We start from the raw sequence: 21,145 nt of genomic DNA, 5'->3' as shown, positions 1-21,145 counted from the left end.
AACCTTTTGGTATTATGGACAGCTATTGGAAATGATGGTATCGTGGATATGCCTTTTATAACTATTGGAATTCATGGTAGCAACATCAAAATCTACAAAAACTGTTACCCCATGAATATTAGTGAATTTATGAAAGGCGGGGGGGGGGGGGGGGGCAGGCAGGATACCAGTCATTTGATAGTTTCAAGGACCTATTGAACATTTTATCAAGGCAGTAGGACTCCCTCCCCAATTCATGAATGGAATAAAAAATGTGATTTGCACAAGGCCAGGAAAACTTGTGAATAAATTGACAGTGGGCCACATGATAAAGTTTCATTTTCAAAGCATTTCATTCTTATGCACTGTATGTTGTTAAGATGTTTTCACGGTTACTTCAATATGTCATTCACATTGTTCACATCAAATTTCACATGCTGTAAAATCAGAAACATTCACTGAAGCTTGATTCATCAATTTTATTGGTTATTAAATACATGGAGAAAAATAGTACTGTTAAATAACAGTATGAAAAATTGTGTGAGCTCCAAGAAACCATCTGTTTACTCCAAGACTTTGGAATTTTATCCACATGTATCTTTCTGATTTTGCAGTATTTGAAATAATTCACATTGTCATTGCAAAATCTGTTCACATGGAATGTAGCACAATTGTTGTATTTTTATTTCTTTCCCACCATCTAGTCATCAATTGCCACAATAGAGACCAAGTTTCAGCAAGCTGATGAGGAGTTGCTTCAGCTACGTGCCAACTTAAAACATTATGAGAATCTTATTGAAGAGTACAAGGAGCAGGTTTGTATAGAAATGTTTTGGAATCATGGTGTCATCACATGGAGTCTTCATTCTGCTTTTGTAGAAATTGGACATTTGTAAAGCAGAAGTTACATGTTGATAACTGTTACAGTAAAATATTGTTTTAAATAATATAACGGTCAGTGACTTGAAATCAAACCATTACTATAGGAACAACCTTTTCCAGCATGTATGTTCCAGTACACTATTTCTCCTGTTGTAAGATCTGGGAGCCACCTAATAAATTGGTACATAAGCAGTGTGTGGGCTTTATTATATGATAGATTGCAAATAATTATTATAATGAGGGTGGGTTTATCATCTGGCACTATCCTGTGATAAGATTAGAGAGCCAGCCTAATATAATATGAGCCTATTATATGAAATGGGGCCCATAGTGGCCCAGTGGTCTAACGCTTCCACCTTTCTCAGCATTTCACCTCAATCCATGTAGGTTAAAGCCTAAGGCTCAACCACTGTTGTTATGTGAAAAAGTTTGCCAGTAGCTTCCCATGAGTTGTGGTTCTTACTGATATTTTCCAAGGTTCTTCCTTCACCAGTTATACTGGCTGCCATGTATGGCCTATCATGCACAGAAAATGGTGTTAAACTCCAAACAACAACAACAGCATTATTTGAAACAGATATCCTTAGTAAATATTATCCAGAATTTGTTTAAAATGTGGGTGGGTTATCTTCCATAAACATTCTGTGATAAGATCAGGTAGCTAACCTAATAAATTTGTCAAAAAGTATAATGTGTGCTATCCTGTGAGATATCTTAAGTAAATATTATCCCAAATTGTTAAAAAGAGAGATTTATGTATAATCCAGCATCATCCTTTGATGAGATCCAGTATAATAAATTTTGTCAAAAAGTACAATGGGATTATTATATGACATATATTAATAGTAAACACTACCCAGAATTTTATAATAATGCAGGTGGGCTTATCATCTAGCATTATCCTGTGATAAAAAAATGGGGCTGCCCTAATACATTTGTCTAAAAGTACATTGTGGGCCATTATATATTAGAAATGTCCTAAATTTAGTAAATATTATTCAGAATGTGATAATAATGAACGTAGGCTTTTAATGAAGTTCAGGCTTTTAATGAAGCTTAGGCTTATCAGTAGATAGGTATCCAATACAGATCATCATCATCATCATTGGAGGCTCAGTCTCGAGAGACCATGCAAGTAGTACCCTTTGAGTGTCATCTGTCTCTGGGGTTTTGGCATTGTCTGCAGTGTCTGTGCAGGCCTATGTGTGAGTGACAGTCCCTATTGCACTTTGTGCATACGTACTGGAAAGTTGGAGTTGCTGTGGTTGCTGCTGAGCTCTTCTTTCTCTCACGTTTCTCTGCCGCCAGCTGACCTCTCCTCACATCAACAAGTGCTATGCCCTTAAGGACTGTCTGTCTCCAGACACCTTGGTCCTCAGTCTGCACTTACCAGCCGTCAAGTGAAATATTGCATGCCTTCATGCCTTGGAACAGAGTGAGGGGTGGCCGACTCTTCTGGTGCCATTGGCCAACTGTCCATATAGGATGTCTTTTGGCAGCCTCCCATCCTTCATGCATTGGATGTGTCCCAGACATTGAAGGTGGAGTTTGCTCAGCAGGGAGTACATGCTGGGGATACTTGCAAGCTGTAGGATCTTGCTGTGTGGGACATGGTCTTGCCAACTGATTTTCAAGACACATTTTAGGCACTGTATATGGAAGGAGTTGAACCAATGCTCTTGCCTCATATAGGTGCTCCAGGTCTCACTTCCATATAGGAGGGTGCTGACAACATAGGCCTGGTAGACTTGGATATTGGTGTGCTCTGTCAGCGTATTGTTTTCCCACACCCTCTTCGTTAGTCATGCCATGATGGCACCCTTCATGGCATTCCACTTTGCTGTGGCATTGTGCACTGGCAGGTCCTGGAGAGCCTGGTCAAGGATGGACACATTCTCCTCCACCTTGGGTGTTTCCATGACAACTTGTGTTGTGGCTTACACTTAAAGAAGGTGTTTGTAATGCACAGGTCATGGTAGGTGCACAGCTCCAGCAGTCTCTGATGATTTTTATTGGTCTTTCCAGTGCCATGATGTCTGAGGCAGGTAGTCCATGACACGTGGTCCACACCTAGTCTGGCATTAAAGTGGCAGAGGAGGAATAGTGGCTCATCTCTTGGGCATCCTTTGATCTGTTTGTCCAGCTGCCCATAGAACTGATCCTTTGTGTCTTCTGAAGGTGTGAGGGTGGGACGTAGACACTGAGGATGTTGATAGGACCTGCAGCAGTGGCAAGGCAGATGGACAAGAGTTGATCAGTGCCCCCTGAGGGAGGCTCAACTGAGGCCAGGAGGGTGTTTTTGATGGCGAAGCCCACTCCATGCTGGTATGACTCTTCAGCTTCTTGACCCTTCCAGAAGATGTAGTTTTCCTCTCTGAGGGAGCTGCTGAAGGTGAGCCTGGTTTCCTGGAGGGCAACTGTGCTGACATTTAGTCTGGTGAGCTCTCTGTTGATGATGGCCATCTTCCTGGTGTCATCCACCTTCCTGAGGTCATCAGAGTTTCTTTTGTCTGGCGCAGAGTTTACATCTGCTTGTCATGCTGAGCAACACACTGAGCTCCAGACACCCACTGGAGCAGGCAGACGAAGGCGGGCCAACACCTTACTGACCAGGGGCTGCCTAGCTTGAGGCAGGTGGTAGTCAGCCAGTGGGATGCGATGATCCCTCCCACCATCAAAGCTGACCCGTGATTCCCCTTCCCTGTGCAAGTTGGGTGGGACTTATAACCCATAGACTGCAAGCTTATGTGTTGTTTGCTCACTCAGGAGCGAGGCTGGAGTGGCCTCTCCAGGGCACAAGCCTGGGCATGGAGTATGGAGATCCTGGGCTTCGCCGACGTCAGGATCCCTCTCTCATCCTTGCTGGTGGGGTCCAAAGGAATGCTGAGCATGACATTTGGCACCAGTTTGGATGCAGGAGCTGCTGGAAGGAAGTCATGGTTGACACCCAGCTGCCTTGGGGGCTCCACTCTGGATTTTCTGTCTGGGTTAACTCCTGTAGCCTTTCCTTCTCCCAAAGATATCCAAAAGGCAGCGGAGCCATCATCCAGTGGCTGGGACTTCGTGGGTTTGGCATCAAATTTCCTTCTCCTATATGAACTGCCTGACCAGGCTAATGAGCTTGATCTGCCTGGGTTTGCAGTCAAAGTTTTCCTTCTCTTAGACTGGCTGCCTGCCAAGGCTAATAAGCCAAGTCTGCCCACCCAGTTATACCGCCGGGCACTCGGTTGCACCTCACAGCAGGCTCTGTGAAAACAGGGGGCCCTGCATGAACATGCTGCTGTGGACACAGTAGTGTAGGAGAGGCCATGTGCAAGTAACCTCCTGCCCAGCAGAGCCAGACAGTGGTCCCACTGTGATCACTACACATGGATAGGAGAGGCTATAAGAGATACTTCACTTTCCTTTGGCGAGTGGGACATCTAGCCCAGACTTCGCACACACACTCTATTACAGGTAAGACACTGGAACATACATGTTAGTAGTTAGCTGCAGTTTGCTAATTGATTGTGGGATAGAGTAGTTAAGAGTTTCCCACTGACTCATTTTTATGACCGTGCTATAAGTTTAGAGTGACTAGATGGAGTCATTGAAGTTCAGTTCACATTTTAATTTCAGTCACAGCCAGGACAGGTTATATTTTCAACCACCTCGGATGCGGGAGGTCGTGGGTTCGATCCCCGGCTGAGTCATACCAGAGACTTAAAAAATGGTACTAACAGCTGCCTCACTTGGCGTTCAGCATTAAGAGGTTAGTGTTAGGACTGGTCGGCCTGGTGTCAGAATAATGTGACTGGGTGGGACATCATGCTACATGTCTGCGGCATAATGCCCCAGTGCTAGACATCACTATAAACTGCCACATTGCAGACATCGTAGCGATATGACTGAAAAATTGTTAAAGCTTTGTTAAAATCAAAATCACATATTTTCAGCATTTTCCAGCAATATGTAACAATTTAATTGTCTTATCTGTACATTTGGTTCCCAAATTTGACCTTTTTCACTTTGATTTTCTTAACGTTTGGGTGGTGGTGGTAATGGGGAGGAGCATTTAATTTATTGCTATTTTATAATTATTGGTTTAGCTTTGAAAATGAAAATGATAGTCTTAAGTTGTAATAAAGGATCGTATAGTACTGGCATAATAATGGTAATGAAGACCTTAGTTGATGACACCATATTGGGTAGTTTTGCCATTACATCTTTCTTGGCACTCTAGTTAGACTGGCTAAAGCTAATTTAGTAATTTTTTTTAAAGATTAGAGCTTTTTAGTGCCCATTTGTTTATGCACTGTTTCCCATTTTATATTTGCAGGGTCTTGGTTTTCATTTTTCTCCACTCTTTTGTCATTCCAAAATGGTTTTAGGATGTGGTGTTGATACATCAAATTGCTCCACAATTTTCACCTGTTATTTCATTTGAAATGAAAAGCATAATTAACCTCATTTTCCTTCAGTAACATTTTCATCAGATTCTTATTCATTAACAAGTCATGATTGTAAGAGAGTGTGAAAGGTAAAATTAATTACTAGCCAATGTAATTTTTGGATAGAATCTAGCACAAAAAACATTTCTCTTGTATAGACCAGACTCTTTTCTGCAGTAGCTAATTTTAATTATTTTTGTACCATAAAAATTCATTTGTTCATGTTCTCCAAGAAAACTGGAATTTTTTAAATTCTTTTCATCAGTATTTGTGTATGCGTAAAATGATGTATGCATTTAGCTGAGCTCAACTTAACATCTATTAATGTAAAAATGTCATAATCAAGGAAATTTTTTTGGAGTAGGATCTTAGATATGGAGAAAGGTGAGGTTAGTGTAATCTGGTTAATTTTATTATGGAGTTCTTTTACCAAAATGTTTAGAATACATATTGGTGTAAGGTAGCAGGCATGGAGTCTGAGTAGAAAGTGGATATAGGGCAATATTTAATTAGTATAGGTTTCAGTGTTAGATTATGTCAAGCTTATAGTTATCATATTTACACTTATTTAATGTGTACCTAGCTAGCTATGAACAGCATAGACTTGTATACATCCTTGCATAATGTGTCAGTAGATCAGGGTTTGTGCTATTTTCTTGAAGTGATGGGTCAAAGTAACAGTGTGAAGCTTTTCTTGGCGTGCTCAAACTATAAATGCATAGAAAAGTTGCCAATATAATCTGGGGAAAATATGGCCAGAAATACTTAACATTAATTGGATAGATTTTGATCTTATCCTCTGATAAAATCTTGAAATCTTTGAGGTTATGACGTGATGTGCTTGTCCTCAAAAACACTATATTATTTGCCTACTCTAGTAGTTTTGTACTCCTGTACCGATTATAAAAATGATGTAGTTCATTGTTTTCGATAAGATCTGAATAATTCCATCAGTATCTGTAACTTTGGGACCTACATACATTAAAACCCTATGTTCATAAGAATTAATCTGTCTGCCATTTTTTTTTTAGTAGTTCTTGAAAAATGTTAAATTAGACATTGCAAATATTAGATACAGATAACAAAAATTGTACCTTTTATGTATGTGTAGTCCAAGGATTCTCACTCCTTCACTGAAAATGGACTTTTCCAGGAACCAGAAAAAGGCAGTGAGCAGGCTCATTGATTACACTGAAAACTCCCACCTGATTTGAAATGATAGTGTGACAAGGTGACAGTGTTAGGGACCTATGATGAAAATCAGGTTAGAAAATTATAAATTAATAAACGAAATGACTAATTTTTATAATTTAAATAAAATATTTGCGAATCTTTTCATTTTTAAAATTGTATGGGAAATACAAACTACCAGGGAGTTTAGGTGAATGCTATAGTTTTGTTAGAACTAAATTCTTCTTATAGCAATTTGTCTTTATCTAAAGGTGCAAATTTGCATTCTTTGTTTTCACTTAGGGTTTTTTCCCCAGACAGCGTAAATCCTGATCTTGCAGCACATATGATAGTAGATCTGGGTCTATCCTTGCAGCTAATCAAACATTAAACATGAGCAAATATGGAGCATGTTTTCGATAACAGGGAAGAGTGTATTTTCCATGACCCACTAGACATTGCATCACATAATACAGTCAGATAGTAGTCCTTCTAACAATTTTTGGCAGATTAATCGTTCCCAACGAGAGGCTGATGAGACATATATTAGACTTGAGGAACAGGAACGTGAAAATAACCACCTTCGTGAGGAAAGTCGAGAAGAATTGGAAAAGGCAAGGCTTTATTTGGTGATCATAGTAATGTATTGTTAATTGTTTACATGTTTATACATACAGTAGATATACATGTCTAATTGTAAGTGTAGGAACTGTATGCAGCTTAAAACAAAAATGTATTCATAGTTAATTGTTTTCCTAGTTCTAACTCAAAATAGTTTTTTTCTTTTGTTCAGCTTTTTGTGAGGTAACCTTCAGTTTAAACCTTTCATCCAGACCAAGTTTGTTAGTGTAAGAAGCGTTTAATATATTCTGTTATTGCCATCTATGAATGGAACTTTTCTTTGGTTCTCTTATCTGGTTGGTATAGAGCCAAAGGTACTTCTTGCTGCCTGACAGTACTAAATGAAAACGGTTCCCAGGGCAACAATATATTAGTACATCATATGACTTCATGCGCATATCAGTAGTTCCTGCTACAACAGGTTTAATTTTTATTGTCAAGTTTAGTACACCATTGTCAAAGGGAAATACAAAAAGCAAAAAAATATATCCCTGTAGCCAGCCAATTGGAACATAGGAATCTATTATGTGATCTACTAAATGTAATGTTGAATATTAGAGTACATAGAACATCTACAGAAATGTGAACAGCATAGACTTAGATGTGCCTTTGCATAATGTATTGACAAATAAGAGTCTACAGGTGGATGTTGTACCTGGTTAATAATGTTGGTGAACAATTCAGAGAGAATGAGGTGTGTAAAAGAGTAGAGAGCATAGTAACATTTAATCTCTGCCATCTGTTCTCACTATCATCACATTCTTCATAAAATCAATACTGAACATTTTGAAAAAGCCTGTTCACAATACAGTATTTAGTATAATTTGAAATGGTAGTAAAGTTTGAATTTGCATATACATGTATAATCAAATATAAATTCACACATCTTTATTGTTCTGCAAGTTAGCTTATAGTTGGTATATGTACAGTACTGTATTTATCCCATAATATGCCCAGGGATCCCACCATGTAAAGTGGCATCTTATCTGCCTGGCAGAATATTTTTAATTCCAGAAACAAACTTTAGAACATCAAACCCATTATTGTTGAGTGACAACCTCATACTTAACAAATCACAGATAAGGTGTAGCAGCATTGTTACATACGTCTTGGACATACATACCTGTCCCAGGCATACCTCTGGAAGGGTAAAACTCTACCAGAGGGCATACATTGCTTGTGCCTCCACTGACATTAGAGCACATTCTTGCAGTGTGTATCAATATCCACCCATGAGACAGAAGTTTCTGGAAGTGAACTAAATTAAGAAACTTTTGATTATCTACCACAAGAGAAAATTTGATTATGTACCACAAGAGAAAATTTTTGATTTATTAAAGTTTGTGGATTATATAACAGAAATTGAACCTTAATTTCAAAGAAATTAATTTTTTTAACATTATCTTTTATTTTACATAACTCTTAAAGAAATTTGACATTTACTTTTTATCTTGTTTATATTTATCTGCAAGGGATTATCATTCTAAAGTTTATTTACCTTTGCATTTGTAGAAGTTAACTTTTAAATGGCACAGAATAACCAAGAGTGTGCTGACATGCCAATGAACTATATATATATATATATATATATATATATATATATATATATATATATATATATATATATATATATATATATATGCACATTCCATCTTATAAAATGGGGGCGCCGAGTGGTCTAAAGCGCTCTTCGTTACGGATCACTGCCATCTCACCTCTGTCTGCAGCGGTTCGAGTCTAAGATTCAACCAATGTGGCCATGTGAGACAGCTTGCCAGTAGCTTCTCGTGGGTCGGTGGTTCTTTCCGGGGTTTTCCGGGTTCTTCCTCCACCATTAATACTGGCCGCCATGTATAGCCTATCGTGCTGAAAAATGGCATTAAACCCCACAACAACAACAACAACAATCTTATAAAATGGTGTGGGATGGGGACACTTATCAGGTCAAACTTTATGATATCAAATCTGCCAATTTTTTGTCCTGCAAAATGGGAGAGATAGTCTTATCTTCAAGGATGGTCTCATTACGAGTGAATGATGGTATTTATGTAAGTACGTTTTGATGAAATTAGGCATTATTGTTATAATTCTTAGTATGTTTTTGTACATTATCTCAGAATGTTCAGCCATTATTATTAATAAGTATTTTGACATATGTTTGAAGTATCAGTGAATTTGATATTTACATCACAATTGTGCACTATATTACTTGGATGTAGACTATATCACTTTGATGTACTCCATGTCACTTTGACGTACACCATATCACTTTGATGTACACCATATCACTTTGATGTACTCCATATCACTTTGATGTACTCTATATCATGTACTCCATATCACTTTGATGTACTCCATATCACTTTGATGTACACCATATCACTTTGATGTACTCCAAATCACTTTGATGTACTCCATATCACTTTGATGTACACCATATCACTTTGATGTACTCCATATCACTTTGATGTACACCCCATATCACTTTGATGTACTACATATAACTTTGATGTACACCATATCACTTTGATGTACACCATATCACTTTGATATACACCATATCACTTTGATGTACACCATATCACTTTGATGTACTCCATATAACTTTGATGTACTCCATATCACCTTGATGTACATAATATCACTTTGATGTACACCATATCACTTTGATGTACTCCATATCACTTTGATGTACACCATATCACTTTAGGAGATGAGTTTATTGATTAAATGCTACATCTGAATCATTAAACAATAAATCTCAGATTATGTGTGACCTTATGCTGTTAATAAACAATTGAATACTTGGGGTTTTTCTGTCAATTGTTCCTTCCAAAAAGTATATGGTTAACAGAGTATCCCTCAAAGATTCATTTCCATCACCTTGTTGCCATCTCTTTCCAGTATAAATCTGTAATTCATTGTCATCACTATTATCACACTTGCTTTGTGAGTGGACACATGCTTTCTTAGTGAATTTACATCATCATCCTCACTATTATCACACATGAATTTGGAAGTTGACACATTTTTTTGGTCAAGGGACATCATCGTCATCACTATTATTTCACAAGCATTTGCTAGTTTACATGCTTCATTTAGTCAAGAGACAATATCATCTTTACTGTTATTGCACATCCACATGAAAGTTTTTTGAAAGCAAAAGAGGAGTCTCTTTTGCCACATTTGTTTTGCTTGCAACTTGTGTCTGACTAATCAAACACAGTTGTCATGTTTGTTGATGCTCACTTCAACTCAAATCATGCAGCAGGCCTACATGTTTTTGGATTTGCAGTTTTTCACTTTTTGCTAGTGACACAGAGTTTGTTTTGTGTTTGCATTTAAAGAATATGAAAGCTTCGGGTGTGGTTTGTGTTTTGTGAAATGCTTAAACATTTAAAGTTTTGGTAAAAAGTTGGGTAGTTCATATAGTAGTTATTGTTATAACAAAAATGTCCTATTACAAAAATAGTATAAAAGACTTATTTATATTCAGTTTTCAGTGGGGGGGTTTTCTCCAAAATCTCACTGTATACCACACTTACCCAAATTATTTCTAGAAACATACAGGCATTGTATAGCATACATTTGCTAATTTCTGAAATGTCTGAATATTTTCATCAGATATATAGACAGTTTCCATGTTACACATTGTGGTGCAGTTCTTACTGTTTGATTTATAGAGTAGACATAGGGAAAACAATAACCATTGATATTATTCCCATCTGAGTTTAGATTTTTGTCCTCTTATGTAAAAAAAAACATCTTTACAAGAACTTTCCTTATCTGCATAACTAAATGGAAGTTTCATCAAAATTCAAATGGAACAAAGTAACATTGTTACAATTACACATAATATTTAAGGGAACCATATAATATAATGAACATTGTTAGAAATTGGATTTGCCAACTCCGTGTTTCTGTGATGAATCTCTGATATTGAATTAATTTTGTTTGTGACATAGGAAGTCATTAATGATGGAAGGGTTAAAATTAAAACTGCAGTGAGGCCAAATTTATTATATTCATGTTTCTATTTACTCTTATTTTGTCTGCATTTTACTTCAGGCTTTAGGTACTGGCAATAGAAGGCCAAAAGCTTCAAAAGATTCTCAGGTAAATTAGGTCACCTGTTTGGTAGTGGATGGAAATTGTGAAATGCACTATATTGCTTGTTTCTGTTGAATTGTGTCACACATAAATGTTAAACTATACATGTTGTGTAAATATAAATTCTTAATCTAGAAGTCATTGGTTGTCATTTGTTTGATCCTTTGTAAATGGATCACTGCTACTCAGCTGGTAGGTTTGTATATGACATAAAGGATCAGTTAATTAGGCATGAGAAGACCAATAATTGTTATGTGTAGCATAAGTAAAATTGAAGTGGTAACTGGATAACCCATGTGAGTCTTGGTTGAGGAATCAAAATAGTTGACCACTGGTCATGCTGTTGCACTTGACCAGTCAGCACATGTTTAAATGACACCTCTGGACCAGCTGTTTATTCAGCCACCATTTTCCTTCAACAATCATTTAGATCCAATACTTAGAAAATGGTATATTTATTTGGTTGATTTGCATGATAAGCCACATTTAACTTTTGTCAGTATTGAAAGGGCTGTCTGGAGCCTTTTAATCTCTTAACAGTGGATGTCCATACTGTAAAGAGTATTCTGATTGGTCAAAAGATTTTTTTCATCCAATGAATCTTCATGTAATGGAAACTGATGGCAATGGAAAGAAGAAGCATGCTTGCAAAACATGGCATCCCGAGTTGTTGAGAGAGCATGACATGAAAAGTTTAGATAAAGGTTTAAAAAACATATAGAAATGGGAATGGCTGGAGCAAAAATTTGACGGATAATTATTTGGTCAGTTTATAAGAAAACTGAACACTAGAGGACTGGCATTTTGTGACCTCGGCAAGAACAATCTGAATCAGTAATCATGGTTGGAAGAGTTTGGAACAGCACCTACAAAAGAAGCTGCATACGGAAAAATCGAAGCTCAGAAGGCATCTGGTAAATGTGCAATTAATTACTCTAAGAAAAAAGATTTCGCATGAGAGAACAGATGTAGCCGTCTGTCACAATATGTGCACTCCATGTTGCCAATACAAGTACCAGCTTGAAAAGAAAAAGGCTTTCATTGAGAAATTAAAGAAACAATTGCACATTGATCCAAAAAAGGTCAGAGGTGACAAAAAGGAAGGCTAGAGAAATCATGGCTAAAGCCATAAAAAGAGCTCGACTGGCACATCAACAAGTTGTGTCCATTGGAGAAAAAGACAAGTGAATGTATGGAATTATTTGTATATAGCTGATTTACTTGGGTGTTTATTTTACAGATTTGATATGAAAAGAGAGAAGTATAATATATTTGCTGCAAAAATTGACAAATTATTGTGACTTAATTATGATGTGAACACTGACATGTACATGAAATAACTTAAGCATCAATAGTATTGGAGAACAAATTCATGTGGCTATAAATATAGTGAAATTATTGAAGTCAAGTTGAACATTTTTGGTAAGTTTATTAGTTTTTCAAATGATTATTTTGGTTTATTTTATGATCATAAGTTGCACCAGGAGCAGTTTTAGTTGGACAGAACTGTGTGATTGAGTTGATGAAAAAAAAATTTAGTGCAGTTTTTTGTTATTTTGATGAGGCAATATCCGTAACATGCCCATGTGTTGATAGTTTTGTCAGTTTCATCAAAACTAAAGGTGAAAACTGTTTAATATCCAAAACATACCTCAGAAAGGTATGTAGGCAGATTGCCATTAATTATATGGATGTCTCTTTGGGTAGGATTTACTTGGAATAATCAGAACTATTTGGATAGAATTCGATCTGTGGGACCTACATGTGTGTAGTCTTGGGTATTTCATTTGTGATGTGCTTGGTTGATTTAGTGGAAACTGTCAGCAAGGCTGAGAAAACATTTTGTTTTCATATAATTAGTGAATGGGAATTAGGAACTGCATTGGCTTTTTCATCTCTGTATCCTTGGTAGTCTTAGGATACAAGTTGATTAAAAGCTGTAAAAATTCTGAACACACCCAGTTGAATACTTTGTGAACTTTGTGATTCATATCTACCATTTTGCAGGATTGCTTCAGTTTTGCTTCACTAGTTTTCTCCTTTCACTAGATGAAAAAGCAAGGTTTTCCAAGGTGAGAATTGAGTGGATTTTATTGGCTGCCATGTCCTGATGGTGTATGAACAGTAATCAACAGACTACAATGGCCCCTCACTGTATAGTCCTTTAGTATGTTGCTGCCCCTTGTATAATGAGGGTATTGTCACATTTGAATCTGTTTTATCGTTACTACTTTCAGGTAGATATTGAAAAAACAAACAAAACTATTATGACAGCCTTGTTTGAACATCCCTCGGCATAAGCCTCCCTCACTTTTATCAAACTTCATTGGATCCCATAAACAGTGTTACAAAGCAATCACGCTCAAACAACTGTGAACCATGAACAGCACAAACCTAATTCTCATAATTCCTGCAGATCTGGCTTGGTGGTCAGTTAGATTTTGCATCTGGCCATGAAAGGACTTTACCTTTGTAATTTCACTATTGATTGACTGAAAATGAACACTGTAATACATCTCAAATTCAGGCTCATAGTTTTTTTTATATATCCGGTCAGGATCTATACTGTCTTATCTTTTGACACAACACAAGCATCACAGACTTTGATCTGCTAGATCTTAATTTCTATTTATTTGTTGTGGTTGGGTGGAGGTATTGAATGTTAAATGAAGCTGTAATATCTTGGTTGTGGCCAGAAACTTTGAGTGGGTAAAAGTTTTGTAATGGAAAAAATACAAAGGGAAAAGGTTGCACTCCTATGTCACTTTCAAAGAAAAAAGAAAATGCTGTGAGTTCTGTTTTTGTTCTTTTCTAACATGTTGAGGTAAATTATTCCTATGTGGGATGTGTAAAACTATAGTGTCACTCAGTTAAATGTAATTTTATTAATGAGATTGATTTATCTTATACAAATGGTAAGTTAGTCAGAGTTTTGACTTATGGTAGAGTAAACATTTAAAAAAGTAACCCCCTTTCATTGGGTTTGGTGTTTTAATGGCACAGTAACACAAAGATCATTTAATGCAAGAGAAGTAAAGTACCTTGCTTTGAGACACACCATGGTGTCCAGCTCAGTCTGATGGAAGGATTTGAGCCCATACCCTTTTGGCAATGCCTCTGGCATGCTGAGTCACTGCTACTCTCTGATGTTAGATCATGAAATTGTGCAAGTTATTTAGTAAACAATACATTGGTGACCAACTTGCTCTCAACATGTCGAGACCCTGCAGGTTTCATGTAACCTATCTGGTGGTCTAAGTGGCTAGAGTGTCCTCCTCAAATGTTGGAGATCATAGGTTTGAACCCCAGCTGAGTCATACCAGAGACTTATAAAAATGGTACTAGCAGCTTCTTCACTAGGTGCTCAGCATTAAGAGGTTAGTATTAGAACTAGTTGGCCTGGTGTCAGGATAATGTGACTGGGTGGGACATGATGCTAAATGTCCACAGCTTAATGCCCTAGTTCTAGACATCACTATAAACTGCCACACTGCTTTCATTGTAGCAATATGATTGAAAAATTGCTAAAGCTACATTAAAAATACAAATCACAGACACACACAGATTTTATGCAGTACCTAGCTGGTGTTTGATTGGAATTTGTTATGCAGTAGCTGATTGATAGCTGTCATGCATGAGCCAATTGATAACCTGGTTAATAGCTTGGTTACAGAAATGCAGTAATGGGTTTATTATATGGTTACCGTGATTTACAGTTGCCATGTATGACTGAGTCTGTTGATAGTATGGACAGTAGCTTAATCACACACATACCATAATGGGTTTTACTGTAGTGTTAATTGACAGCTGGAATGTATTACTGATCCTATTTTTTGCCTGGTAGGTAGCACACAAACATTCAGTAATGGGCTTTATTGTAGTTTCTATGTTTGAGAAGGCCTGACAATAATTTCCTGTGCCTTATACAATTCAGTCAGTCCAGCCGTCTGGTTGTCCCCTTGTCCCAGGTCCTAGTGCCCCATCCCTAGGATTCACACCAGCCTCAACCATTCAGCAGGGAATGTATGCTGCACCTGGACAGGCTTATTATTCTATGCCGGGTCAACATCAGCTTCAGTACCAGTTACAGATGCTCTATCCGCAAACAGTGCCTTTGATGCAGGTGAACCAAGAGCATGCCTTGTCTCCTTTAGCATGTATTTGCTACACTGCTGCTGTTACATCAGTATATAATAATGGACCCATATGATCATTGTATGGTAGATTTTCTCTCATTTGCATCAGTGTATAATGAATTTAATGCCTTGTTGTTTTAGTGCAAAATGGATTAAGTGTCTTGTTTGTGTGTAATAAAGGGTTTGTTAGCTTTCTAACATGTTTATAGTGAAATTCATTCTCGGTGATAATGTACTAAGTTGACTACTCTTTTTAAATTGGTATATTGTGAAATTACTATTTTATTTTCAGTACAAAATGAATTCACTGGAGTCTTTAGTAGTGTTGAGTTTAATAAATCCACTGTCTTATAAATCCATTTTTTAAGTTGTTTTGTAGCAGTGTTACTGTAGTGTAATGAATGTGGATGTAAGGCCTTTCTGTTAATGGTTTATGTGTAGCAGTGTACTTGATGTAAGGCCTTTTTTTAAAACTAGTTTATATGTTGCAATGTAATAGCTGTAAGGTCTTTTTATTACTGTTTTAAAATGCTTTCATTATTATGCATCAATGTGGCATGGATTAAGCATCAGTTATTAAATGGAGTCACTACCATTTCAGAATTGAAGTTAACATCTTGTAATCTGTGTAATGGGTTGGTTGCTCCTTTTTTGTCAGAGTGCAGTTGATTAATTGCCTTGTTTGATAGTCAAAATGGATCAGCTGGCAGTGGTATATTATGGAATGATGTATCCACTTCATAATTCGTTACAAGATGGCTTCCAGTTTGGCATTTTATTAGTTGCTGATGAGTTCATTTACGACCACTTTATCAGTCAATGAAGAACTTGTTGTCACCTATTCCCACCCCTGACAGTATTCAACAGATCACCTTCATTATCAGTTTCAAATGAATTCACTGCCTGTACTGTATGCTGGTAGTAGATTGAGTGGTTTTGTGGCATGGTATGTATCAATGTTTAAGATTTGAATGCCTTGTTTGCATGATCATATGTAATGGTTTCATCTGGACTTTCACTGCTATTGTATAATGGATGGTTTGTAGAGCACTTTGCAGGGGGTGCATCTTGATTCGATCATGTTCATTCATCCATTTATGTGTATTTATGAAAGCCTGGCACAAAATCTTTCATCCTGAATACCATTTGTGATGCAAAATATTTTTAGTGGTTGGTTTTCGGAATCATACCCACTTTATATGCTGCATGATTTTGCGTTGTTACAAAGCATGTTGATTAATTGTGTAGTATTCAATTTTCACTATCTTCATACATTGACTTCCCTTTCCTTGCATAATGATAACAAGCATTTCTGTATGTAAGTCATACAAGACTAGTTTAAAGGGTTCTTCATTTGTACCTATCAACTTTTATTCAGCTACCATGTTGCATTCAATTATTTCCTCACAAGCTTGATAACTCGTACCTGTTTCTCCTTACACACTTGTTCCAACTGTAAAAAAATTTCTGAGAAACAATGTTTTACTTCCACTTTAGGCATGCTCCAAAATATCATTCAACATCCATCATCTCTTTTTCTTCCTTATGCTCCAAAATATCATTCAACATCCATCATCTCTTTTTCTTCCTTATGCTCCAAAATATCATTCAACATCCATCATCTCTTTTTCTTTCTTATGCTCCAAAATATCATTCAACATCCATCATTTCATTTTCTTCTTTCATTTAAATTGACATTTATGCATCATATCTTATACATTCATCGTCACAGCAACAGATCTGTTAGCTCACCTGCTTGCCTGGTTGAAAGGACAAGTTAAATTGTGGTATTGCCATGAATTTGGCATGCATTATTCATAGTGCTTGTCCATCAGTATTTGCTATTTTCAACTTCTTATGAAATATCCACCAAACCAGTTTAACCAAACTTTTGGTTGAGGGCAATGTGGCATGATGAGCTTTCAAGTTTGTACATATCATGCCAATTTGCCTCCAGATATGGCCACTATTACTAAATATATAGTAATATTTACACAATCTTCTCAGAAGCTTTTAAACAAAATTTGATTTAAACATTCTAGCATAAGGAATATTTACATTTTCATAATTGGTGTCAATTTCCCTATGAATGGTTGCCTGTGCTAAAATAGAAACAGATTTTTTAAAAACTAAATAAAATAAATTACAGAATTTGATCAAATCTAACACAGAGCATCCTGTCATGAAGAGCAAATTGTACCAATCCACCTTTAAATGTAGCCAGAACATACTAAAAATAAATTTAAAAAAAAATAACTTCTTCAAAAGCACTGAACAGAATTTGACCAAACTGCACCGAAAGCATCATCATGGCATAAAGAGTGTTAAAATTATAACAAGCAGTGCCTATCAAGTATGGCTGCTGTTACTAAATAAGAAAAACATTTTAATAGCTTGTTCTAAAAACCATTGACTCGGAGTGGAATTTTACCAAATTTGACAGTAAGCATCTTACCCTGAATGCATTTCATATTTATGCAAATGATGCCAGTTTCCTATAAAATATGGCCACCATACTAAAAATAGAAAAAACATTTTAAACAATATCTGTTTTAAAAAATGGTTAAATGAATTTGACCTACTTTGCAGCTTTGACAGCATCCTGGCACACAGATCTTTTATTAATGGACAGTGATGTGCCATTAAATATGGATGAAGATACACACAAGAATAGAGATATCTTGAAACATTTGTTTCAGAAGATTTACAGCTGAAAGCAGTTGAAGAAATTGCTGTAGAAACCATTATACTGACTCCGATTACTTGACCAACTGCTCTTGCATTTAGCTTTCAGCAGATGTTGGGCATCTGAGCTCTCTCAGATCTGTTTGGGGGCCTCTTGTTTTAGCCATTAAAATACGGATACATTTCTGTGTCATCCCATAATAAAATGGCGTTGTTTCTTGTGTCCACACTTTGTGAAAAATATGGACGGGCTCACAAATTTGTATTATGAATAACATTACTTCATGTAACAATAATTTTATATAGAATGGTCTGCATGCATTTAAATTTTCAGTACTTTACTAGGTATTCAAAAGCAGACATACATTGAAGATCTAATTGTCCAGTCAATGATTGTTTATACATATTTCTTAATGACTTACTGAATAATGTGTTTATTAATTTATGTTAATTTTTAAATAGATTTTTATTTACTTGTTAGAGATCTTCAAATCTAGGCAGTGTCTTTCAGGTATGGTTGTTTGAAAGCAACACTTTTGCATGTGGTTTCTTTTAAAAGATATATGTGTTTGTACTTTAATTAAAATGGAAAGATATTTTGACCTAACGATTAACAAAGCATGGATTTGAAAACTGTGGTACTGCCTGAGTACATTAGTATGTCTGGTACAACATGAAATGAAATTCAGAGGCTGATTAAGGTACTGAATACACTGGTCAACAGTGAAATCATTACTGACTTGAAAAGGCCCTAATCTGTAGTATTTTGGTGTGCCGAACACGAATATAACCGTGAAAAATTTGTATTGGCTCTCGTTTTGAAGATATTCATATACCTCATTTTCTATGTTTCACTGTGTAAATTTCTCCAGTAGGACTGCAGCAACATCCGGAATAATGATGTAACATTGCATAATACCATCATGCTCACATCATCCACAGTTGATTGCATCATTTTCTGATGCAATGCAATACTAATGCCATGCGGCTGCTGAAGTAAGTTGACGTCCGCAGTGTACTATACATGTGTAGGCCTATTATACTAATGCCAGGCGGCTGCTGAAGCTGACGTAAGCAGTGTACTATATAAAGCCCAATCAGATAGGTTCAGCATTTAAAATATTTTAGACGTTGTGCGAGACAGTTCAAGCTACTGTTACATAAAACTTATTATTTTATCCATTTACGTACAATAAAGAACAGTAATGCCTCGAAAGTGTGTTAATACCGCGGACAATTTTTGCTATATTTGTGGGGAAGTGACATTTGCCAACCAGAAGAAAAGTATCAATTCTCAAGTGAAGAAGGCATATCATCTTTACTTCGGATGCAAGGTTGGTGACCAAGACAAGCCTTGGGCTCTGCATATATGCTGTGCTACATGTACAACACAGCTTTCACAGTGGTTGAATTGCAAAAGGTCATCAATGCCGTTTGCAGTCCCAATGGTGTGGAGAGAGCCAAGCAACCACCTAAATGACTGTTACTTCTGCTTGGTTCCTCCTCTTTCCGGCGGAATAACGAAGCGAAAGAAGTCGAGAATAGTCTACCCAAACATTCCGTCTGCATTGAGACCAGTTCCACATGGTGAGGGACTTCCTATTCCAGAACCTCCAGCAGAATATTCTCTTGATTCATCTGACGAAGACAAAGGTGAGTCGACCTGTTCTTCTCCTGGTCCATCAGCATGCAGTGATCCAGATTTTCACTGTGGTGCATCATCAACCCCACACAGAATAACACAGGAAGAACTAAATGACCTGATTCGTGATTTGGACTTATCAAAGAACAAGGCAGAATTGCTAGGATCGAGACTCCAACAATGGAATCTTCTAGAAGAAGATGTCACAATTACTGCATATCGAAAGCGCCACCAGCAATTGGAGCCTTTCTTCAGAAAGGAAAGTAATCTGATATTCTGTTCCGATATTGAGGGCCTCATGAATGCTTTAAAAATCACTCATGACCCACAAGAATGGAGACTATTTGTGGACTCTTCGAAACTGAGTCTCAAGGCTGTGCTTTTGCACAATGGAAACATTCTTCCATCTATTCCAGTAGCGTATGCTGTCCACATGAAAGAGACATACGATAACTTAAGGCAGCTACTGAATTCCATTGAGTATAACAAGTACAGCTGGCACCTCTGTGGTGATTTGAAGGTAGTTGCCCTTTTAATGGGACTGCAGCAAGGATATACAAAATACATGTGTTTCTTATGCGAGTGGGATAGCCGAGCAAGGGAAATGCACTACATGAGGAAGGAATGGACTCACAGGCAGAATGTAGCCATTGGAGAGAAGAATATCCAACACCCAGCTCTGGTTGAGGCTCAGAAAATCTTGCTACCACCCCTTCACATCAAACTAGGTTTGATGAAGAACTTCGTGAAAGCCATTGACCGGACTTTGCCAGCATTCCGATAACTGCATGAAAAATTCCCTCGACTCAGCGAAGCAAAGATTAAAGAGGGAGTTTTTGTGGGTCCTCAGATTCGAGAGCTTTTCAAAGATGACAGGTTCAACAACTTGCTGGAAGGTGACGCGAAACAAGCATGGAATGCTCTTCGCCTAGTTTCTACAAACTTCCTCGGAAATGTTAGGGCAGAAAACTATAAGGAACTAGTAGAAGACATGTTGATGAAGTATAAGAAACTTGGCTGCAATATGTCTCTAAAGATTCACTTCCTTCATTCCCATTTGGATTTCTTTCCTAGCAACTGTGGTATTGTTAGTGATGAACACGGCGAACGTTTTCATCAAGATATCGCAACAATGGAACAAAGATACCAGGGAAAATGGTCCACTACAATGCTGGCTGACTACTGCTGGACACTCCTCAGAGATGCTCCCGAACAGCTGTACAAGAGACAGGCGAAGAAATCTAAGATGTAGTCAATGACTTGATTTTTTATAGGTAGGCTATTACAGTTGACCTTTTACTATTGGAATGCATTTCGTTATGTAAACATTAATTTCTTTCAGATTACAAAAAAACTAGAGCCAATTTTGCAATTTGACTGTCATATTCGTGTTCAGCACATAAAAATTGATAAGAATTGACTAATTTTATTTCAGTAACATGACTTTTGTAAAAATTTGTTGTCCAGTGATATTCAATGATATTCTTGAT

The 21,145-nt window shown here is 37.0% G+C and overlaps 1 protein-coding gene across 2 annotated transcripts in view; it reads left to right on the top strand.

The window, feature by feature from the left end:
• The window catches only part of LOC149780019 (outer dense fiber protein 2-like), a 139,408-nt gene that overhangs the window by 93,054 nt on the left and 25,209 nt on the right, over window positions 1–21,145 (top strand). The window contains exons 13-14 of one of the 2 annotated variants that reach the window (XM_089936766.1): window positions 684–794; window positions 6,971–7,075. In XM_089936766.1, the coding sequence (XP_089792892.1) occupies window positions 684–794; window positions 6,971–7,075 (216 nt within the window). Of the gene's footprint in view, window positions 1–683; window positions 795–6,970; window positions 7,076–11,150; window positions 11,199–21,145 lie in introns of both variants that reach the window. The other variant, XM_089936765.1, reaches the window with a different exon arrangement.

Source organism: Sinohyriopsis cumingii, chromosome 16 (assembly GCF_028554795.1).
Source record: "Sinohyriopsis cumingii isolate HCF-2022 chromosome 16, ASM2855479v2, whole genome shotgun sequence".
NCBI lineage: Eukaryota > Metazoa > Mollusca > Bivalvia > Unionida > Unionidae > Sinohyriopsis > Sinohyriopsis cumingii.
This window is presented reverse-complemented; position numbering and strand designations above follow the sequence as displayed.